Here is a 25,136-nt window from a genome sequence, read left to right on the forward strand (position 1 = left end):
TGTTACTCATATCCTTCTTAGTCATCATAAAACATTTACATTACATAATTCCTGTTTACACAAAAAAATCTCATGTCTCTTCTGGCTTATCCTCACAAAATTATTGAAGTTTTCAGAGTACCCAAGATTTTCTACACCTCAGCCAGACACACTCCCTGTGGTGGCTGCTGTAATGCTCTCTTTTATGGCAAACCCAACATCCTATGGGATGTGGCTCGGCGTATGCCCAGGTAAATTGCACCGAGTGTAGATTACTGGAGTAAATGGTTCAGCCCTTGGGCTATTAATGATGCTACAGTGGTACCTAATCCCAACATTATGAGAAAAGTTTGTAAAGGTCACACCAAAGGATGTAAGAAATTCCATGAGGAAAAATTAAAAATTCGGCAGACATGGTAAAGGGTAAAGTTGTAAACGTGACTTAGAATGAACAGTGCACCATCCTAACAAAATCAAGGCACAGGTCTCCGGCCAACACCCCTGCCTAACACAGCAAAGTCAGCAGAGGCACCACTTCTGCAACTGACACTTCCATGAGTTGACAGGCAAGGACAAGTAGCCACAGTAGCTTCGACTCAGAAACATGACTCTTTTACAGTAGTCAGCACCAATCAGCACGATTAAACCCCCCTGACTCACCCCCCCCCCCCCCCAGCCCATACCAGTTCATCATTTAATCAGCAGGGCAGTTACATATTTGACACACAATCTGTGTCAGCCACAGTTAACACTGTAACTTAGCTGCCACTACATTGCAAATGAGGTACCTCTGCCTGTCTGCCCAGCCCTAACAGCCAAAGCTGTGCTAGCCACTACAACAACAGTGGAACTAGTCAGTCTCATCCCCTGCAGAAGGCCATGAGCGGTGCTTGCCCACCACTGCCAGCACAACTCTGGCAGACCAGAGATTGGAGTTCAGCACACTGTCTACAGAGAGCACTTTTCCCATGTAAGCTGTGCTACGTTGCCTGCTGCTACAACGCCAGAATGTTATGTGAAAATGGAAACGCTCTTGAATGACTGTATGATTTGGCTCGACTAATTAATGGCTTGTGTTTGTTCTCATGTTTGTGCACAACCGCTTTGGATGAGCCAGAATAGGCATAAGGTTTTTATTGTAAATAGGAAATGTACAGATTAAATTTTTTAGGGTGAGAAAGGACAATAGGAATAAAACATGTATCAGTAATTAAACACAGGCATAGTGTAGGAGTTAAAACTCATGGCTAAGTGATGAAAATTATGAGATCTGATCTGGAAAATGTGATGACCAAGGAAGACAGGTCGAGTTACAGCATGAAAAAAAGACAGTTAATGTAACCTTTTGGCCAAAGCCTTCTTCAGAAAAGAAAAACATGCATGTTCACACAAGCAAGCACGTGTGCATGTCCACATGCACACACACACACACACACACACACACACACACGAATGTGCAAACAAATTACTATCCCTGGCCACTCCAATCAGAACAGAACAGAAACAAAGTGTTTCTTAAAAGACACCATAGCTGCCGCTGACTGTATAAAATATTTATTGTTACTATTGCAAAGGCTGCATTTTGACAATGACATGTACTCATGTCAGATAGTTTTATATTGTTATAGAATGTAACTTTGCAATGTTACTTGAAAATGGCCATAAGGCCGAAATTGCAATAGTAACAATAAATATTTTATACACTCAATGGCGACTATGATGTCTTTTAAGAAATATTATATGACTGTGAATCCCAACCATGAGAAGTTAAAGAAACACTTTGAACAGTATCAACAGTGGGTCAGGGAAGGACGAGAATAGCAGTGTGTGGTGGGGAAGAGGAATCTGTGCTACCTGGTGGAGCATGTTGGGACAAGGTGTCAGGAGACAGGACTGACAGATGCAGTATGTGTTTGTGCACTAGGTCTGAGAAATAGTACCTTCAACATACTGAGCAAAAGAGTTCCCATCACTGTAGATACACAGTCAATGAGTGGCCAGGCTGTATGGAAAGGATTTTTTGGTGTGGAAAGGGATGACTGGTGTCAAAATTCAGGCACTGCTGGTGGTTGGTGGGTATAATATAGAGAGATGTTTGGATGGACTCATTAGATGGGAGGAGCTCGATGTCCAGATAGGTGTCATGCTGGTTTGAGGAGGATCAAGTGAAGTGGATGGGAGAGAAGGGCACCCGTGGCTGTGCTGTAGATTTGTTTGTATATCCTCTCTTCAAAGGGGAAATAGTTGTGTGTTAGGATATACACTGACAGAAAAAGTCACAACACCAAAAAATAATTAATGTAGAGTAACAAAATTTTGGGAATACATTTGTGTAGGTAGCATATTTAATGGTTAACACTGCAAGGTCACAGGTTAATGCAAGCATGAGATAAGCCATAGGAAATGGGAAATGCTGGTGCTATCCGCCCACCCTCCCCCCTCTCTCTCTCCCTACTCTGCTCTCCCAATTGTACCTAGCTGCCCTACCCTCTCCCCACCTTGTTCCTGCATGCTCCCACAGCAGCACTTTACCATGCCCCACCCTTACACCACTATCCTCCACCTCCACACCCCAACCTCTTCCTTGCTCCCACCCAGTTGCCTCTCCCATCATGCACTGCAGTTGGCAGAAAGCTTATTGTGTGACAGTCTTTTTGTTGTGCCTATCTGAGACTTAGCACCTCCGTTATATAGTGAATAACAACTATCCTTTTCAAAAATGCTACTGCCAAATACGTCAATCCTTGGTCATTGCCCCATTCCAGATGCTTTGACACAACTGCAAAACATGGCTCCTCTGCAGTAGTCAGTGCTGTCCAGCAGGATTTACACCCCCAGGATCATTCCATCATCATTGGTCAGCTGGGCAATTATATGATGTCCAGTCTGTAGTAGTCAGAGCACTTGCCATAACTTTGCCACTGCTGGGCCACAAACAGCCCAGTGAGCCAACACTGTGCCTGCTGCCTGCCCCTGCTCTACAGTGTCAGTCCAGGTTTCAACTCCGGGCAATGCCATCGCCATGTAGCTGGGACACCACATCCTTCTGCTATGCTGGTTGTCAGGTGCCGCTACAACACCAGAATGTTATGTGGAGATTAGAGTTCACTTTAATGAAAGTATGCATTGGCTGGATTAATTAAATACTTGTTGTGTTCATCCTCATGCCTGTTCACAAGTCATTTGGACCTGTTACGTAGTGGAGTAATAAAGAAGTTATTGTATCTTCACCAGGACTTTCGCCTGGTGCTGTGCTTTTCCATCCTATCTTTGGCAAAGAATTGCACCCACACATCAGCAAACTTCTTTCTCCCCTTTACTTTACTATCTCTAAGATTTTTTTTCTCTGTGTAAGCCAGGTGAAACGCTGTTTTTTCAGCAAAACTGAAATGTACTTGGCTGTGTATAACAGGATGACACAGAAAGCAATACATTATTGTGAATACTGAAGAATAGGTAGAAAAATAAGGAGATGTCAGTAACATCTATAGGAGAATCCAAAAGAAAACATTCAATGAATATTCCAACAAATCAACCTGAAACTTGAACAGCTACTGTATGTCCACAGCATTTAGACCAGTCAGGTAGCACTAACAGACACATCTACAGCACTATGGGAAAGGCAGGCAGGTTAGTGCACATTATGATGTCCACAACACTGTGGGGAAGGCATGTCATTGAGCAGTATGATGCCCACAGTACCTTGGTACTGTGCCTTAAAACATAAGCAGCAATCAAAGAGTTAAAGGAATATGCTACAGCATCGTAATTAAAACCAGAAACAGCACAGGGTTGTGAATGTTCAGTGAAGACAAAGAAATGTTTACGTCTTTGTAAAGGTCCCTTACCCATGGTACTGGCTTTTAGAAATTTACATATTTTATTTTTTTAGCTGCTGGAGACACACATTTATGGATCACTACATATTTACTATTTCAGTTTTGTAAGCACAATGTCATACACACATTTGCAAAAACCAACATTTCTGTGACACATTACTGTACACAAGTACACATCTGATACATCATACTCAAGTACAATCTGATACATAGACTCCATGTACATATTTAAAATCTATTACATGTTGTTGTTTACTTCTAGTTGTTTGCAAGTGAAACGTATTCATTGATGGGACACAAAGCTTCACAAGGAACACTTTTTGTTTAAATATCTTTCATAATGTAATAAGCAATGCGAGTTGGGAAACTGTTGTACAATTTTATTTCCATATGCACACACTTCTTTCAAGTTGTACTGTGTTATTGTCAGTTACTCATAACTTTATACATTTTTTAGTAGCATGGAGATATTTTTCTTCATATGCATGTGCTGAACTTGTTTTTTTATTACCAAGCAAAAAGTGGTATTTCATATGTGTACAAACTATAGAAAGCTTATATTTTAATTTTCTATCAGTGACTTACAACCGTCAGTCCTTCTTACATTATCAATAAATTATTATTCTGATAGCTGATATTTGCAGTTCAAAGATTTTATTTGCATCATCTGTCTTCAAATTTCTATATCTTTGCTCATTATGACATTAAAGTGTGAAACACACACTATTTGTATCACATCTGTGGCTAATCCATTTCAGAGAACAACAATAGTTGTACCTAATTTCCTATTTATTTTTTTATCTTTCCACAATCATCAACTGTCTACAGTGAGCCCATAATCTGAAGGAGCCATCTGTTACTCTTCTACTATTGTTGGATGGTGTTAATTTATTTTTCTCACACTTAATAACTGGTTTTCAGCTAGTGAGTCGCATACTGATGCATCTTTTTTTGTTATAATGTAGGCTATACTTTTAGCTATGTCTTTTAATCTGTTTACCTGAACCCTGTGGCCAATACATGCAATGTCCATAATAGGAGCATTTGTGAAGTCACTCTAAATTTCAGTGAAACATTTATTTGCAACTGTAATGTCTTTATCTGAAATCTAATCAGGATGAAAATAAAAAGCATGTTGACTAAAAAGTGATTGAGTGACCCTAAAGTTTTTATGACAATCACTTGGAAATAATGAGAAAACTGCATCAAACAGCATAAATTATTTCACAAAAGTATTCAAATATAAAAAATAATTATTGGGACTGAAATAGATCTATTATTAAATATTGAGGAATTACTATTGAAGTTTTTATGTCCTCATCCATGAGTACTATAGACCTTCCTGCTGGCTGTTCAGTCCAAGCAACATCTAACTTTTCTCTCTAAAGACAGAAGTTATCAATTTCGCAGAAAGGCCAATATTTGTCACAGGAGCAGTCAGTGATTTTGTTTAATTATTTCAAGAAAAACACAGTTTATATCATAATTTATTAACTGTTGATCCAAGCTTCAGCTGAATTGGCCTTCTTCAGATAGAACACTAAAATCATGATGTTACTATTGCCAGCATCAGCTAATGTGTTTCATAAAGTTACATGCAAGCTGATGTCTGGTTAAGTTATATCTGAATTTGATCTAACTCAGCTGAAACTGGTAATAACAGTAAATAAATCATGATCTAGATGTGTTGTTTATAAAATATTAATTTTGTGTTCTATAATTTGGCCTAAATATATGTGTTGTATTTCTTATAAGATTGTTGCTGTTATTCGGTTGGGTGCATGATGTCATAGTTGTTAATGCTTAATTGTCAATGAATTGTTACAGAAATATATATGCAACACAAGTACATCATTGCAAAATAATCTAATAAAGTAAACAATTTTAGGTAACATTCTAAATAGATACATACACAAAACATTGTAGTAAATTCTAAATATCTCTCAAATATGTGTGGGTGGCTGGTTGAAAGCACCTTCATGGTAGAGCTATGTATCTTTACAACTCTTTGTTGTAACTCAGTAGACAAGCAAAAGTTTACTATCCATATTACATACACTCTGAAGGTCATCATCACCTAAAATAGAGAGCAAGTCACATCCAAACTGTGTTCTGCTCTCATTTGATCATTGGGATCACTGCTCCAAGAAAGTGATGCTACAACATTCAAAAACCCCAAGTATCACACACTAGGTGATGTTCTCACTGAAGCATAAATCCGTATGTTAAAGAGCAGCATTTTATACAGAGGTAAGAGACAACATCTTCATTTCACCTTACTTGCTGGAAAAAAGTACACTTTGGCTGAGTAGTAGATTTCACCAACCACAGGTTGTTGACATTCACATTCTGCCAGTGCTCTTTCCAGTAACACTTAGTCTTGTCTCTCAGCAGCAAAGTTACTACATGTAGTAGGACTTTGCATTGTACAACAAGAAGCAGTATGCAGGCCCCCCTTGGCTGCCACATTCATAATTTCATTGTTCCAAATTTATATATGCACTGGTAACCAACTGAATACCCCTCTTTCCTGAGTGCTTGAGATGAGGAATTTAGTAACCTCATCTGTCCCATAACCTTAGTAACCTCATCTGTCCCATAACCCTCAAGATAGCATGTACTCCCACATCATAAACACTGAACTTACTCAGTAATGAAGGTCCAAGATGGAATGACAACAATATTATGGAAAGTATAGATTGTTACTCTACACAAAAAGGAGGTACCCAGTTGCCGACAGGTAGAATGAAGAAGACTGCTGAAATATTTACTCATAAGCTTTCAAACAAAGTTTTTCTTCTGAAGCAGAATACATGCACATTCATGTAAGCACAACTCATACTCATATGGCCACTGTCTCCAGGCATGGGGGCCTGATTTTGCCTGATTCTGAGGTGACCAGTAATCTGCTGGGGTGGGTGATGTGGGCAAGGAGGAGGCAAGGAGTAGGAAGGGGGAAGGATAGAAATGTGGGGGTTGGGGGAAGATTCTGTGCTGCCTGGGGGATAATGCTGAGACCTTGTTTGGAAACAGGTCTCTCATGCCTTGTCTCTCAAATCACCTACCACCTCACACATACACACCACCTGCCCACAAAGGAGCACACCTCTCTTGACTCAGTAACACTCATGAAACTAAATCATATTCTTCACAAGGTTTCCAACTACCTTTTGCTATGCCCTGAAATGAGGAATATCCTCCCTACTATTCACCTCACTCCTCCAACTGTGTGATATTCTGCCATCCACCCAAACTATGCAATATCCTCGTCCATCCATACTTCACCCCTGCTCCCCACCTCTTTCCTCAAAACCTATATCCTTGCAATAGGCCTAGATGCACATCCTCCTACTACCACCTTCCAGTCACAGACATTGCCTATCCCATCAAAGGCAGAACTACCTGTGAAAACAGCCCTGTGATTACCAGCTAAGCTGCAACCACTGTGCTGCTTTCTACATGGGCATGACAAACTAACAAGCATCTGTTCTTGATATCAATTAATAAAAACAGTCAAGATCACAGAAAAACTCATTTAGTAAAATGACCAGCTTTTGTATGTTTAATCGGCCATCTTCATAATATGAGCATTATTTTGCTAGAGCTGGTGAATAGTGAACACCTGTTTGTGGATGCAACAGTGACTGCTGCAGTTACCATTGCGATCACACACAGCTGTTTACCATGTTGCCAGCTTCAGTCAAATGGTGCTCATAATCTGAAGATCGCTGATTAAACATGCAAAAATGATCATTTTAAGAAATGAGATATTCTGCAATACTGACTGTTTTTACTAACTGAACTAAAAGCTGCCTGTCCACTACAAAATTGTGGACAAGAGACAGATGGGCTACCCAGTTAATGAACATACTGCCTATCACAACATGCTTCACTTCAATGAGTACTTCTCAACATGTGCCAGCTGGATCCTTCCTATGAGTTCTGAATTTTGCAGGTGGGATCTCTCTCCCTGCAATATATCCTACATTCCTATAACCCCACTGGCCTCAATCTCCAGTAGTCCCTGTCCTTCACCTACCTACCCCTTTCTCTCCTCCCACTCCAGCATTGTACATGCCTTCTATCCAGTATCCCACCAACACATCTACTACTCTATCCCTTTCTCTATTTCTTCTCCCCCTCCCTCCCTAACCCTAGCACAGCCTTCTGATAATGTATGTAGTATGCTGTCCCTACCACTTCCCTGCATGCTTCCTCAGGCAACACAGGATCTTCTCTCAACCAAATGCTTATGAGTAAATATTTCAGCAGTCTTTTTTGTTGTGTCTGTCTGTGACTCAACATCTCTTCTGTATGGTGAGGCAATTTATCCTTTCTATAGCCTTGAACTTATTCAGTGGGTACATCTCATTTTAATGTGTCCAGTTGTCATGACATGTAGAAGGGGCAGTTGTAAATTTCATTTTTGTTAGCAGTGTAGCTTTTTGGTGATGTCTCTGAAATGGTAAAAGATTAAATCCTGTTAGCAATCGTATTTACATCTGTGATGTATTTAGCCCTGAAGAGAAATTTCTCTCTTATTGATCAGGAGACCACCACTGTACATGAGAGGTATTTCAGCCTTCCCAAGTGAAACTGTGAGGTTCTAACAGAGGTTCTGTGTAGATGATCAACATTTGAACTTGTATGAAGTTGCATGCCTCAGATTTTAGAGAAGCATTCCTCAGTCTAACAGGGAGAAGGTGGTCTTCATAGATGTCCTGAATACTTCAAAATGCATGAATCAACAGCATGATAGACCATGTTCATAATAGGACCTACTCATTCCTGAACACTATAGTGATGTCCGAACATCCAGGTGGCTGTACAGCATCTAGTTAGCCTTACTAAGCATCCACTTCAGCAGCTTCCTGTCAGACATGGCATTATCTGTTAGATGTATCCTGTCCAGTAAGTAGTCACTGCTGTGCAAATCACTGACTACATCCCACTAAGTAGTCTATGTGATGACAGAAGAGCAAATCAAGATATAGGCAGTGGAGGACAATTCAACAGCTGTACTGAGGTACTGGTCTCCATAACATTTAATGTTCATTAAAGTCACCACAAAGAAATTGATTTTTGGATAATTGTGCACTGATGTCAGTGACAGCCTAGAAGAGCTGTGACATGTAATTCATATCAGTTACTTGAATGGACATTGCGTATCGTGAAGGACATTGATTATTTGAATGTTGCCACTTGCTTGCGACAACTCATTGTAAACATAAAGTTAGGTATTGTCAGTTCAATAGCTGAAATAAACTCCATTAATATGATTTGCTTGTATGTTGTCCAACTATCCGAGAAAACAGCTTCCTAGGCACCCTATAAAAGACAAGTGGGCAGGATTCCACAAAAAGGAAACACAGACACCTAATAACTGAGGCTGACAGAAAGTGTAAATTGGCAAAAACAGGAACATATAGAGAGTAAATACAAAGGCGTAGAAGCATGCATGACTACTGGAAAGAGCTGGCCTGGGTGACCGAGCAGTTCTAGCACTACAGTCTGGAACCGCATGACCGCTACGGTCGCAGGTTCGAATCCTGCCTCGGGCATGAATGTGTGTGATGTCCTTAGGTTAGTTAGGTTTAAGTAGTTCTAAGTTCTAGGGGACTGATGACCTCAGAAGTTAAGTCCCACAGTGCTCAGAGCCATTTGAATCATTTGACTACTGGAAAGATTGATGCCACCTATAGGAAAATTAGATAGATCTTTAGAAAAAAGAGAAATACCTTTATCATTATTAAGAGTTCAGATGGCAAGCCAATATTAAGCAAAGAAGACAATGCTGAAAGGTGGAAGGAATTATTAGAATGGCTGTACAAGAGAAATGAACTTGAAGACAGTATTACATATAGGGAATAGGAAGTGGAAGAAGATACAATATAGCAAGAAGAATCTGACAGAGCGCTAAAAGATCCAAGTTGAAACAAGGCTACTGGAGTAGATGACATTCCCTGATAATTATTGAGATCACTGGAAGGACATACCATGACAAAACTATTCCATCTGGTATACGAAACACATGAGGCAGATGATATACTCTCCAACTTCAAGAAGAATGTGATAATTCCAGTTCCAAAGAAGGCAGGTACTGACTGTTGCGAACATTACTAAACAATCTGTTTAATAAGTCATGGTAGAAAGACACTGACATGAATTATTAACAGAAGAATGGAAAAAACATAGAGGCTGGTCTTGAGAAGACCATTTTGGGTTCTGCACAAATGTAGTACCCACAAGACAATATTGACCAAATGTATCATCTTCATACAACTAAGACCGAGTAAAGAAAGACAAACCTATGCTTATAGTATTTGTAGATTCAGAGAAGGCTTTTGACAATTTTGACTGGAATATACTCTTTGAAATTCTATAGCTGGCAGGGGTAAAATATAAGAAGCAAATGGTTATCTACAACTTGTATAGAGACCAGAATCAGTTACAAGAGCCAAAGTTTAACCTATACATTGAACATGGAGCAAAGTAAATTAAAGTTCAGGAAGAAAAAACAAAAACTTTAAGATTGTATTTCTCTCAGAGACGGTAAAGGACATGGAAGAATGGTCTGTACAGTATGGATAGTGTCTTCAAAAGAGATTATTAGATGTACATCAACAAAAGTAGAGCAACAGTAATGTAATGTAGTTGAATTAAATCTTGTGATGCCGAGAGAATTAGATTAGGAAAAGACATGCTAAATATAGTAGATGAGTTTTGTTATTTAGGCAGAAAAATAAATGATAATAGCCAATGTACTGAAGATATAAAATGTAGACTGACAGTAGCAAGAAAAATATTTCTGAGAAAGAGAAATTTTGCGAACACTGATTATAAAGTTAAATGTTCAGAAGTCTTTTCAGAAAGTATTTGTTAAGAATGTATCCTTATATGGAAGTGAAATGTGGATGATAAACAGATCAGATAAGAAGAAAATAGAAAATTTTGAAATGTGGTGTTGCTAGAGAATGCTGAACATCATAAGAGTAGATCAGATAACTAATGAGGAAGTGTGAAATAAACCAAGACAAAAAGAAAATTTATAGCACAAGTTGACTAAAAGATGCAACTGACCAATAAGGCACATCCTGGAGCATCAAGGAACAGTCAGTTTGATATTGAAGAGAAGTGCATGTGGTAAAAGTTGTAAAGGGATGCCAAGGCTTGGCAGAAGTAAGTAGATTAAAATGTGCCTTGGTTGAAACAAGTTATGCAGAAATGTATAATAGGCTTGCACAGAATAGACTAGCAAGGACAGCTATAACAAATCAGTCTTTATACTGCATTTTCCCTGTCCAAACACCAATAAAGTAACCCACTTCTGGAAAATTATTATCTAGATACTTACTTTTGTGTCAACCCAGGCACGGTAGTTATTATAAACCCAGCGGAGAGCCCATTCCCGAGCCATTCTCATTGCTCTTGGGTCATTTGTAGCTTCAAGGGCAGAGATGACAAGGTCTTGATGTGGGGGCCATGCATTAGGAAAATCCCATTGCTGTCCCGTTTGCTCTAAGGTTGTTGGGATTCCTCCAGGATATTTAACCTGCAGAGTAAGTACATACAGAAATTATCTTTTTAAACGTAGACTTGCAGTTAACAGTAACTAAAAAAACGAATTTTGATTTAAATTAAGAAATCTTTGTAAGAATAATGTATAATTTCACTTTATGCTTTCTAAATAATAGCATACACATTTTACCAAGGTGCTGACCAATACAAAAATTTGTATAAACAAAAACAGCTACTGACATTACACACATGCACAGAGAGTATACACTTCTGTCATGAGAAAACAGCAGTTCAGAGAAAATGAATTAAATAATAGGTAAAAGTATGGTCTAAAATTGTGGTACCATGGGACTGTATATAGTGGTAATAACATAGTAAAGGGAACTCCTGAGTGGACTACAGACAATGGTAGCACTCACTGCATAGGTGAAGCAGTTTTATAAATAGTGTAAAGGACAAGCTCTCTCACTCGCAAACATAATTTCAGTTCTGTGAATACCTGTAAAATGGTAAGTAGGGGGTCTCCCACATTACTACCAATACTGCAGTGGGAACAGTGCTTCCATGTTTGATGGGAGTAAATGTTTCCTTTTTGATGTTTAATTCAGCTGCAAGACGCTGTCTACAACAGATTATGCTGGCAGAAGTAAAGCTGTGAGTACCGGACGTGAGTCGTGCTTCGGTAGCTCAGTTGGTAGAGCACTTGCCCGCGAAAGGCAAAGGTCCCGAGTTCGAGTCTCGGTCGGGCACACAGTTTTAATCTGCCAGGAAGTTTCATATCAGCGCACACTCCGCTGCAGAGTGAAAATCTCATTCTGGAAACATCCCCCAGGCTGTGGCTAAGCCATGTCTCTGCAATATCCTTTCTTTCAGGAGTGCTAGTCCTGCAAGGTTCGCAGGAGAGCTTCTGTAAAGTTTGGAAGGTAGGAGACGAGGTACTGGCAGAAGTAAAGCTGTGAGTACCGGACGTGAGTCGTGCTTCGGTAGCTCAGTTGGTAGAGCACTTGCCCGCGAAAGGCAAAGGTCCCGAGTTCGAGTCTCGGTCGGGCACACAGTTTTAATCTGCCAGGAAGTTTCATATCAGCGCACACTCCGCTGCAGAGTGAAAATCTCATTCTGGAAACATCCCCCAGGCTGTGGCTAAGCCATGTCTCTGCAATATCCTTTCTTTCAGGAGTGCTAGTTCTGCAAGGTTCGCAGGAGAGCTTCTGTAAAGTTTGGAAGGTAGGAGACGAGGTACTGGCAGAAGTAAAGCTGTGAGTACCGGACGTGAGTCGTGCTTCGGTAGCTCAGTTGGTAGAGCACTTGCCCGTGAAAGGCAAAGGTCCCGAGTTCGAGTCTCGGTCGGGCACACAGTTTTAATCTGCCAGGAAGTTTCATATCAGCGCACACTCCGCTGCAGAGTGAAAATCTCATTCTGGGAACTATAAAGTAGTAATAAGGAAGAGGCATGAGCAAAGAAGGAAAACAAAAGTAGGAGAGGAATTAGTCATGTTGATCATTAAGAAACGTCAGTGTAATAGTGGGATGTAAATAGTATCTGTAGACATAGTATATATTGAAAATATAGAAGTTGATAAGTAGAGGAGGACTCTAGGGAGTAAATGATATATTAAAGAATGAATGCAAAGTTTAAGATAGATTTATATCTTTACCAGAAGATACTTAATTATGGTATACATAGAAATGTATACTAGGGTAATGAACCGTGAGGCCTACTCAGAAAGGATAAGGGTAGTGTACCCAGCATTCACTAAGAATAAAGGACATGCATACCTACTTGGACACAGGACGATCTGTGGCCTAAAAAGTAGGGATGTTTTGTAAGGGGTGTACCTACCAGAATGGAAAGAGGAAGTGCTCTCATAAGGTCGACCCACAAGCATCCTAGGAGAAGGGGACAGTATTGTGACAAAAGTCACAAATTTTATAGGAATTATTCTGGGAAGTGTGAATTCTATGAACGACTAGCATTATTATGTTTCGTGGAAATAAATGAGTGTCAAAAGAACACTTTCATTTCATCCAGAGTTCCTCCAAGCTACAAATAATGAAAATAGTACATACTAGGAAAAAGGTAGTACAAAAGACAGAAATAGAAAATAGATTACTCATGAGCCATAAACACCTGAATTTATGATTGACAAAAAAAAAAGGAAATAAAGAAAAGAAAAAGAGTCCCCACAATTCCTAAATATTAGTAAAGCTGACTGAAACCATCTTGATAAATCATCTTAATAACGAAGTAAAATAAGGAAAGAGTAGAGAAACAATAAGCGGAAGATTGTTCAAGAGAGAACAGAGAATTGTCATTGAAAGGAAAGATATGTGTATAAACATATGTAAGAAATGTATACTGTTAAGATATGAAATTTTATTAAGACTGATATTATTTGCATAATGATTATGTATAAAATATTGCGTGTTTGATCTGAGGGAGGGATATGTAGTGATTCGATAATTTCTGTGTAAATTCTAGAACCACTCAGCCTTCTACCGTCTACACACGATATTCTGGATATAAGTGTGGGACGGTAGAATCCTACCTACTGCACATCACATGTTTGTGTTAGCAGGTTTAAAATCAGTCATGGAAAAAAAGTAGACGCAGTGGATGAACAGCACCGACAACTACCTGTCGGGCTGTCCATAGATGTTTTACTGAGTGTGTAAGGAAGAACCATGGAGTTTATATGCAGCTCTGTGCTTATTTGGTCATTGACTATTGTCATTAAAACAAAGACAGTTGAAAAAGAACTCTTGAAAACTCATGACGTAACCATCTGATAAGCAAGACTTATTTTCTGATTCACATTAAGAAAAGTTATGGTATCAAAGCAAATTTTCTTTTAACTGTAATTCAATTTGTTTCTGACATTCAACTGTACCGGGACTTACCAGAAGTTATATATTTATGTAGAAAGTGAGGTTTCTGTTGTATTTGAAAGTCAAATATACCATTAATTGATGAAAAGCAAAGTTTGTATGTCTACTTATTTCATAAGTAGAAAGAATCAATAACTTCCTGTACCTAGTGTCATTCACGAAGAAGAAGTCAAGAGGGTTTCCAGCAGCTGGCTATCCAGTAAAGAAGAGTGGCTGCAGATTTCAAGTAAGTCGCCTTGTAAAGAAGTGGAAGCTGGTTTGGGAGAATAAACCAAAATAACCAAGATTCACACTCACACTGTAAGTTGGAAACGTTAGAATGTGTAAAGCATAGGCCCATGGGCTCTTTGAAGAGCCGAGCATATCAGCAGTTATTGCCGACTCAGTTTCAGTCTGCAAGGCCTGTCACTTACCTAGTGGAAGGCTGCAGTGGCAGCAGAAAATGGGGATGCCCAGCATCATTGTGATGTAGTGCAACTTATCTCAGTGTACCAGGGGACGGAGCACTGCAAGGGCTGGTGAAGAGAGGAAATTCGGTAAGGAGGTCAGCAAAGGAAACAGATTGTGGCAATTTCTTGATGGAAAAATTGATGACAGTGTGGGATCTATGAGCAATTGAATGCAGCTACATGTGCCACCAAATGCCATTGACAATACAGCAGTTTGACAGATCAAAGAGGAGGATGTAGTGGGTGATGAAGTTGGGTCAGTGCCAGGGTAGTGACCATAACATCAGCCACAGTAAAGGTCTCCCAATGCCAAGGTTGATGGGATGTGTGTTGGAGCAGTAGGTTGTGATTATGGTACTGTCACTCCGCATGGCTGGCACAATGTGTAGCTTGGTCTGGAGGGGCATGGGTTCGGCTGGGGAATTGTGTTCATCACTGAACATGATAGGTGGATATCATGGGTTTGCTAGGTGTAGAGGTTAAAATGGACAGATAAAGCATAGGCATGAGGATTCAGTTTACACAGTTTTTTTAAGACAACAGGGGAAACATTGTTAATATCCTTGAGTATGGCAAATGTTGATCAAGGAAATATGCAAATGCAAATAAATGAACTTGAAGACACTATAAGTGTATTTAATCTAACACACCGAACAAAGCAAATACAGTATACAAATAAATAAGCTTGAGGTACCATAAGTAAACCTAATCTAGCACAGCGACTAAAGTAAATACAAAATACAGATAAATGAACTTGAGGTACTGTAAAAGAAGCTAATGTAACACAATTGGGTGTTTCAGTTTTTAATGGCTGCATGCAAGGCACTGCTGTGGTTCATGTATAGTTCACAAAAAGATGTCAGGTCTTGCCATACTCACTAACAGGCTCTGTGAAGTCGATACTCCACACTCAGGAATGAGACAATGAGTAGGGTGCTGGTTAATGTTTCCCTGAAACATGGTTTCACTTTTGCCTATTAGTTATCCATAAGCATCACAGGAGCCTGCGATGCTGTTCACATTATGGACACACAAAATCAACTCACCACTGATGTCTTCATGGGTCGTACACCTGCCTGGTAGCACTTCAGTAAGCCATTAAGTTCTGATAATGAAACAATTAGAACACAAATTTAATGCTAAACAACATTAATTCATTCCAAGTAGTGTGGACATCTCGGCTTCGGCGCATGAAGTGCTGGGAGTTGGGTATGCTTCTTGTAGCATGTTTTAAGCAAAAACCTCATGCACACTGCAACAAAGAGACACAAGGCTGAGAAAACTCTTGTCCTTGGATACATACAGTTCATGATGTGGTTCTTTTGCCGGGCGACATGTTGTCTGCTACAGTGTCATCTGCTACAGCAGACTGGTGGTGAGCACTAATGTGTAGTAGTGCGTCACCACACAGTTCCCCTTCTGTGAGAAGCAGAGGGCAGCTTTCAGGATGCAGTGTGGCTCCTGGTATCGATCACCGGACTGCTGCAGGCAGTAGTGTAGTGTCACAGGTGACTGAGGCCACTGGCAACAGTAAAGTTGGCAGCATGGTATGCAGCACACTCTGGGCCATGACCTTGCCAGCTCAGCATGGGGGTAACATCCTGCCACACTGCCAGCACAGAGGGGAGGGGGGGGGGGGCAGTGCACCATGGCTGGCAGGCATAGGCAGGCACACTGCCGTGCCAAGGCAGGGTCTGGTGGAGAGCACAGTGACATGGTGGTGTCCAAGTAGCTCACACAATGTGAGTGCCACACAGTGTGTCCCACACATGTATCATAATGCACACCCTCTTATGCCTGCACCGTAGGCTAAGCTGGTAGACCATGTAATGCATTTTGGCAGAGGCATGTGCCGATGTTGAAGATTTATGACAGGTGCCTCAGTGTCAAACATATAGTGATGACACCTCATGATTCAGGTAGGGCACCAGAAGACCCGTCCAGTGATGGGGGCAAGGCAGCAGGTGTCATGGGTGGGTCTGCTCGGGCAGGCGATGGTGGGAATGGCAGGGTGGTCTCAGCTCTCAGATCACAAGTGCTGCTCACCGGGTTTGTGGATTCACCAAGGTACCATTTTCATCACTTTCTGCCTTCTCAGTGTGGACAACTGGCAGGGCGCATGGGCTGAGAAGGTTGAGCGTATATAACATCTTCAGTTGAGTGATAGATACTGTGGTAACAGTGCTGCAGAGACATACAGAAAAGCTCTTCTTCCCACCCTCGAGGAAAAGGTGCAGGCCTGAGAACTGTGAGTGGTGGCTGGCTGGCATCCGCTTGGAGCATGACATGTTTACAAAAACGAAGGTCCCAGTGAACAAAGGGTAGAAGAGCACTGAGTGTAGGTGTGCCAAGCAGTCATGCAGCTATTGTATGTAAGCCAATATGCTGGTGGTCTCTGAAAGGGGCTGCAGATTAATGAAATCACTTGGATGGAGAACACCTGCCATTACATGACTTCAGAGGCAGGCACACCCAAATTTGTTTTGTGGGCCAACCGCAAGCCTAGCAGCAGGGCAGCAGACCAAATTACAGATTGATCTGTAAGGGCAGTTTTTAGGGTCTATGAACTCTCTCTGTCGTGCTGTTAGCAGCAAGGTAGTAACCTAGTCATAAAATGGACAAGCATATCATGAGTTTTGGTGTGTGTTTTAAACAAGCAAGATGTAAATTGTCACATGTGGTCCACCATCACTTGTCAGGCACCTCAAATGCAAGACCCATGTGTCCACGAAAGCCTTGGCCACTCTATCTGCCTGATGTCAGCCATTGACATGGCTTCTGGCCACCAAGTGAATCTGTTGATGATGTTAAGGGTGTACTGGTGGCCATCTGACAATGGAAGGAGGCTTACAATTTCAATACGGGCACAGGAAAAATTATGGTCCACTGGAGGGAAAAAGAGGCGATAGGGGCTCACACATGATGGCCTACCAGGGAGCATTAGCATGGGAGACAGGTGCAAGACCAGTTGGTGCAGTCCCACTGGATAGCAGGCCAGACAATTTGCCAGGTCGAGGAGCAGCCTGTAGTGAGCAATGAAGTCAGCATCGAGGATAAGGTCTGTAACTTCAGCCATGGTAAAGATCCATGTGAAATATTTGCCAAGGCTGAGGGAACAAACAAGATGTGGGATTAGTAGGTTGGTTGTGATTATGGTGTTGCCACTTGGTGCAGCCAGCTGTGATGTGGAGGAGTTTGGATCGGGGGGGGGGGGGGGGGGGGGAGTTTCAGCAGGGGTCACCAGAGTGGGAATTGGTGGATCCCAAGGGTTTGTTAGGTGTGGAGCATAAAACAGGTGCACAAAGCAGAGGAACAATCTAACAAATGATGTCCAAAGACCAAACAGTTCCTTACTGGAATGTTATGAGGTACAATTATTTGCACAATGCATTTACAAAGGAAAGTTGCCAAAAGAAATTGCTATGAACACAGAAACTCTCAACTGAGTCAATCCAGTAATCCTCATCACTCAAGTACACACAAGGTATGCCCACTGTCCATGTGTGGGGAATCAATTAACACTCTTCCTTTTTTTAGACAACACCAGAAACTTTATTAACGTTCTTGTAGTATGCTAAATAGCGTTACCGTAGCACACAGTGGCAGTCACTTTTATGCCACTTAACACTTGTTCTGCCTCAGAGCTATGCCAACTTACCTCTACCACCAATATTACGTGCCAACCTGTACACTGTTCTCATTCTCAGGGATTCCCCCCACACCTAAATGTTATTTTACATTTTGCCAAGTTCTCTATTTACAATTAAACATACCACAGCATTACAATATTCAATTATAGTCATTTTCATATATTAAAGTAATATCACATTTATATTTTTACTACATGTAACAACATTATTTAGTTTAATTCTTTTGTTATTTCAGTGTCAGAGCGCAGCACAAGCCAGACACTGTCTCCCGCATAGCGTTCTTTAATTTAGCTGCCACCAGGTGGAAGCACTTCCGCTTTGCCTTTGATTCTGGTCCACAGATGGCATAAGTGTCCACTTTCTCTACTGTTGCATCTTGACTGCCTGGCATTCACTAGACACTGTAGACAGCATGTTGTCACATTAGAGCAACTTTCCTTCTCGTAATATTATTACATTCCATCCTGGATTTTCCATTGTTTGATAAATCAACGTGAGGTACCATCAGTAAAGTTAACCTAACAAGTTGGGTATATCAGTCTTTTTCAGCTGTGCAGTGGTTTGCGCTGTGGTCAGATCTTGCACACTCACTAGTATTTAACAGGCTCCATGAAGTGGATACTCCATGCTCTGGACATGAACAAGGCAGATACTGAACGAAGTTTCCCTGAAGTATGGTATCAGTCTAACCTGCTAGTTGTACAGAGGCATAATGGGAAGCTGCAATGTTGTTTACTTTATAGATGCGCAAAACCAACTCAATGTCTTCATGGGTTGCACACCTATCTGGTAGCACTACAGTAAGCCAATAAGTCAGTTTTGATGATGACGTAGTTTTAATATAAACTTAATACCTTACACTTATAGGGAAAAACCCCATGCACTGTGGCAAGGGGGTGTGTGGCAGAGAAAACTCTTTGTCCTCAGATGCATAGATGCATACAATTTGTGATGTAGTTTTTTTGCTGGGAGACACGTCATACGCTACAATGCAAGATTGTCTGCAAGAGCAGACAAGTGGTGGACACAAACACATAGTAGCACATCTCCACACACTTACAATTAAAGTGTACTTGCTGCTTCCTATTGTCAAGTGTGATTCTAGTTTTGAATCTCAAATTCCATAGTACCTCAATTGATCAGTTAGAATACAATGACATACATAGTTGAATAACTTGCTCAGATTAATTAGCAGATTATCAATAGATTATTTTGCTTCAGAGGCAATAAGTATTGTTAAAACATCATTTCCAAAAGCTCACAGTACTGGTGGATTTTCTCTGGAGCCACATACTGTTAGATACCAACAGCCAACAGATTTTTTTCACATTTATCTGATCATGACTATTGATATCATCAGAAAGCATAGCGGCTGGTTCACTGAAGACTGGCCTGTGTAGAAAACTCTGATCCAGCTCAGACCTGGGATCACAAATGAGAAGTGAGGTTATTCCACATCATCAACCTTTTGTGACAGTGAAGTTTAAGACATTACTGATAACTTTTACCAAGAAGACTATATCCTACAAGACATATGGTAGTTAACCTCTGTCCGCAAGCTCAGAAGCCACTGTGACTGCCAAATACTTGTCTTCATTTTTTTTTGTTTTAGCATTATTTTAATGTATACCAATGCATATTGTGTCCTGGAAGTGTAATGTTATTCTTTAAACTTTTAAATTAGTAACTAATTTATAAGTGTTATTATATATGTGTGTGTACTTCTTGTATGCAGAAGTTAGATGCTTTTGACACAAATAAATAAACAAAATAAATAAATGTTTCATTGCAAGTGAAATGTTTGTAAATTTGTCAATACACACAATTTTCTACAATTTTTGAAAGTATTAGCATGAGGAGAAACTGGAGAGTAGTTATCAATGTGGCTTGCTCCTATTTGTACGAAGGGGAACAATTACAGTTAGCTTCAAGCAAGCTCAATGACAACAACTCACAAAAATCCAAATTATTACTATACACAGTAGTCATAGTATAATGTCTGCAATCTTTTTAATAACAAAAAAAGGCCATAGAAGTCTTTTGATTTTGAGTTACTGAATTTAGCTGTAGCTACTGCAATGTCAGCGACAGCAGTCTGTGGCTGCTTGAACATAGATATTTTTAGGTTTGTTGTGCAATATGAATAACTTGTTTATCAATGTCTGATTAAAATTTGCCATTTCGTTGTGCTCAGTGTCCTACATTACCAGAATTAATAAAGAAGTTAATCATTTTTGTCAGGTGTAATATTGAAGGTATCACAAGTGAGTCTTTTAGTATAACTCTCCTAGCAATCTTGAACTTGTTTTGTATGCTTAATATATCATTTTTTATCTAGGTATCTTTAAGTACTTCTTGGTACAATTTATCTGTCAATTTTGTTTTTTTCCTGCATGGCATAAGATTGAGTAGATTTAAGCATTATGATATTAATGAACAATATAAGAAATGGTGTGAAAGTGGGAATCTGTGATACAGAGTTTCACATGGTGGAGGGTTGAACTTAATGATGATAAAGAACAGAGCACCAATGATCAGCTTGTATGTGGAAAAGATTCTTATTTGATACTAATCAATAAACTAATTTTTATCAACTGGGGCATTTATTTATTCATCCACAGACAATAAATACAAGGGGTGTTCAAAAAGAAATGAGCTGGAGGCGGCATTACAGAAACCAGTACCTCTGTGTTAGAAGTATTGAACTTGGCTGTTGAGACACTTGTCCCACTGTGACACAAGGCGGTGAATGACTGTCTCATAAAATTCCCGGGGCTGCAATGTTAGCCAGTTCTGCACATACAGCTTGACGTCATGATCCGAGGTGAATTGTTTGCCCCTCAGAGCCTTTTTAAGGGGACCAAAAATGGCGTAATCACAGGGAGAGAGGTCTGGACTGTATGGAGGGTGTTGAGAACCTACCATTTGACTTTCTGCAGGAATGCCACAACTGGGCTGGCCGTATGAGGCTTTGCATTGTCGTGAAACAGAATGACCCCACAGGTGAGACTGCCTGGTCATTTTGATTTGATCACTTGGTGAAAGGTGGTCAAGGTTTGCGAGTAACACTGGGCATTCTCTGTTGTCCTGTGCTGCAGGAAGTGAATCAGAAGAGGGCTATCTTGGTCAAAGAAGAACGTCAGCATAGGGTCAAACAATTGACCTCGGACAACGACGTTCAGCTGTACGTGTGGAACTGGTTAATATTGCAGCCCCAGGAATTTTATGAGAGAGCCATTCACCACCTTGTGCCACAGTGCAACTAGCGTCTCAAAGCCAGGGTCAATACTTCTACCATACAGGTACTGGTTTCTGTAATTATGCCTCCATCTCATTTCTTTTTGAACGCTCCTTATATTTTATAGATGTTGTCCAAATGGTATGATGTGGGTACACGAGTAATTACTATAGAACCTGAAACTGAATTTGTTGAGCTGCCACAACTCATAGAAAATACTGTAACAATTAAACAGTTCCTGGATCTCCTAGAATAATAAACCCAGCAGTAAAGGAAATTTTTGAGCCTTAGACTAGAAGATGGAAGCAGATTATCAGATATAGTAATAATTATGATCAAAATTCTGGATGCTGACACAATATATATTTCCATTAGCACTGGATAATTAAAGTATTTAATATGGAAACTGTCAATTGCTGTTACAAAGTAGCTGCCACACATTGAAGTAACAGAATTAGAACCATTAAGTGGTAATTATTATGAATCACTTTAGCAATATTGTAGGTATTAAAAAAGTATTATGACAGCTTTTGTGGCTGTGTGGTATTAGGCACTTCAGTCTGGAACCACGTGACCGCTACGGTCGCAGGTTCGAATCCTGCCTCAGGCATGGATATGTGTGATGTCCTTAGGTTAGTTAGGTTTAAGTAATTCTAAGTTCTAGGGGACTGATGACCACAGATGTTAGGTTTAAGTAGTTCTAAGTTCTAGGGGACTGATGACCACAGATGTTAAGTCCCATAGTGCTCAGAGCCATTTGAACCATTTGAACAGCTTTTGTGATAGGAGATGTGCCATCTGTTACTGATCATTTCTCACTGCTAGTTGAAGCACAAAAAGGTCTGGTTAATTATTTTCTGACTATTTACACTGACAGTACTGTCTGTTATACTTCAAAAGGAGGGAAGGTAGGTTATGGTTTAATGTCCAACAACAAAGTCATTAGAGATAGAGCACAAGCTCAGATTGGGCAAGGATGGGAAAGGACACTGGCTGTATCCTTTTCAATGGAACCATACCAGCAACTGCCTTAAGAAATTTAGAGAAAGCATGGAAACTCTAAATAAGAACAGCTGAACAGGGGTTTGAACCACTGTACTCCTGAATGAGATCATCTCACTTTCTTTTTTCTTTTAACAAGTATTTTACTGCGCTGAAGTACAATGAACAATAGCCTTCTACATTTTGTGTTATGCTTCAGGGTAGTATATGTACATGGAAGCATAATAGCAACAAGCTTTTGACATTCTGAGAGCGCACATTAAGTTATTTCCAATATTTGTATAATTAGGTTAAGTGATTCTTTTAAGATTCTTATGCACATACATTTAACCTAAAATTATCATTAATTCATGCTGTTTGTGACAAAGAAACTTTAATACAGTCACTTTATACTGTGGACCATGTTTAAGGTTTGCTGTGTAAAGTGGAAATTTTGAGGTTTAGATTCAATGAAAAGGCATGAGGGATAAATTTCATTGTACTGTTCAAATTGCTGAAGCTGAATATAGTCCACAGTATGGCATAGGAGAACACAAGGTTAATTGCATTGGAATTCAGGCTTTTTCAGTTAATTTCATTGATGAAATCTTCTCAGGATACTAGCCAAGTGGCTTCATTGTCTTGTACAAATGTTTTAACATGTTTTCTACTCATCATCTTTACCTGAATAAGACAAGTAGGGTATTCACTAAAATGTTGCTACAAGATGATGCTGCCACTCATCTCATGTGCAGAGAATATTTCACCAACACAGTTAATTCATTTTTTTTTCATGTGGCTAGGGCCCCCTGTCGGGCAGACCGTTCGCCGGGTGCTGGTCTTTCAATTTGATGCCACTTCGGTGGCCTGCAGTTGATGAGGATGATAGAATGATGATGAGGACAGAACAACACCCAGTCCTTGGGCGGAGGAAATTCCCCAACCCAGAAGGGAATCGAACCTGGGCCCAGAGAATTGACAATCCGTCATGCTGACCATTCAGCTACCGGGGATGGACAACGTAAGTAATAAAAACCACAGATATGATGAGTAATGAAAAAGTAGTAACACTTGGACTGGTACACACAATGACATGTACAGTTTAACCATGATACATTGATGATTTTTACTGGTGGAACAAGTTGGAAGTCAGCATATATCATGCCTGCTTTCATATATGCACAACACATGGTGCCAGCATTGTGTCAAGGAGTCTGCACTGTCTCCTCACTGTTCATCTCCCCTTAGCAGTCATAATGCCCAAATTCTCAACTTATCTTGGACAAACAGCAGTAAACTGGAATATGCAAGTTAGAAATTTAATCATATAAGGAATTATGTTGACAACATTTAATATACCAAAAATAATTGTACTTGAAGTTTACCTCCTTAAAAAAATTATGTTGACAACATTTAATATACCAAAAATAATTGTACTTGAAGTTTACCTCCTTAAAAAAATTAAAACAAAGAGCCAAACTTAAAAACTAATTTTGAAAAATATATTAAATCACATTTCAAGTTTTTATAAATCTTTCATTTTAGTTGCAGTCATCAACACTCTCATGCCTCCTCTCTCAATAGACCCTTCCCATCAATCTCAAACAGCAGTCACCAGCCAGTCCTTTTAGTTTGTCAACAAGTCTGCAGCCCAGCAACAAAAATGGGAGTAATCTGTGCATGGCTTACAAAAATATTATTTAATTTTGAAGTTTCTTAAATTTAACATCTCAGTAAGATAAAATAATTATTTTCATACAGTTCTTTGTAATGAATTTTTGAAAATCTGTTAGGAACAATTTTAATTACTTGTACTTTTATTGATAAAACAGAGCTAGATATTTAACTTAGATCAACAAAATGCATTATTACTCCACCTTTTCACAACACTACAAAGAAGCAATCTACTGCTCAAAAGTGATAAAATGTTTCTCCTGCTGTTTTAGACATAATGTATAAGCCGTTAAATACAAATCTTTTTTGATTCTAGACTTTTCAAATAATAGATAAATAGGTGTTATTCACCATAAAGTTATACAACTCACAATTTTGTATGAATCAACATAATTTACAATCCTCTCAGCAAGTTCTTCTGCACGATCTTTGTAGAAACAGCCAGCCCATAGTGGTGTCAAATTTGTGGTACAGAAATATTCCCGCCGCTTCTGATTCAAGATATCATAATCAAGCCAAATACCTAAATCTTCATGCCAAAGCACCTGTCAATAACATGTTCATAATTTTTAGATGACAATTCACAGATCAAGAAGCTTTTCAAATATTCTTTGAAAATTGTTAAATGTATTGTCAGGCATCACAAGCTCTCTGGACATGGAAAAAGATTTAATACTAAAATAAAAGGTGTCTCAACATTGTTCTTGGCACTAGCTGATCCTTTCATGACTATTTTACATTCTTCCCAGTAGCAGTTACTTATCTGCTATACTGTTCTTAATGCTAACATCTCTCTCTCTCTCTCTCTCTCTCTCTCTCTCTCTCTCTCTCTCTCTCTCTGTCTCTCTCCCTCTCTTACTGTTTACTGTTACTGTCATTGACGTAACTCATGCTATTACTTCATTCTGCTAGTGTCTTCTAT

General features: G+C 39.8%; 1 protein-coding gene and 1 non-coding gene across 2 annotated transcripts in view; one reads left to right on the forward strand and one right to left on the reverse strand.

The window, feature by feature from the left end:
- The window catches only part of LOC126188734 (trehalase-like), a 139,286-nt gene that overhangs the window by 38,021 nt on the left and 76,129 nt on the right, over positions 1-25,136 (reverse strand). The window contains exons 3-4 of the mRNA XM_049930380.1: positions 24,586-24,759; positions 11,173-11,370 (exon numbers count right to left, since the gene is read on the reverse strand). Coding sequence (XP_049786337.1) covers positions 11,173-11,370; positions 24,586-24,759 — 372 coding nt within the window. The remainder of the gene's footprint in view (positions 1-11,172; positions 11,371-24,585; positions 24,760-25,136) is intronic.
- Positions 12,614-12,688, forward strand: Trnas-uga (transfer RNA serine (anticodon UGA)). Its single transcript has one exon. It is a non-coding gene; the product is annotated as a tRNA-Ser (tRNA).

Source organism: Schistocerca cancellata, chromosome 1, assembly GCF_023864275.1.
Source record: "Schistocerca cancellata isolate TAMUIC-IGC-003103 chromosome 1, iqSchCanc2.1, whole genome shotgun sequence".
In the NCBI taxonomy this organism is placed as follows: domain Eukaryota; kingdom Metazoa; phylum Arthropoda; class Insecta; order Orthoptera; family Acrididae; genus Schistocerca; species Schistocerca cancellata.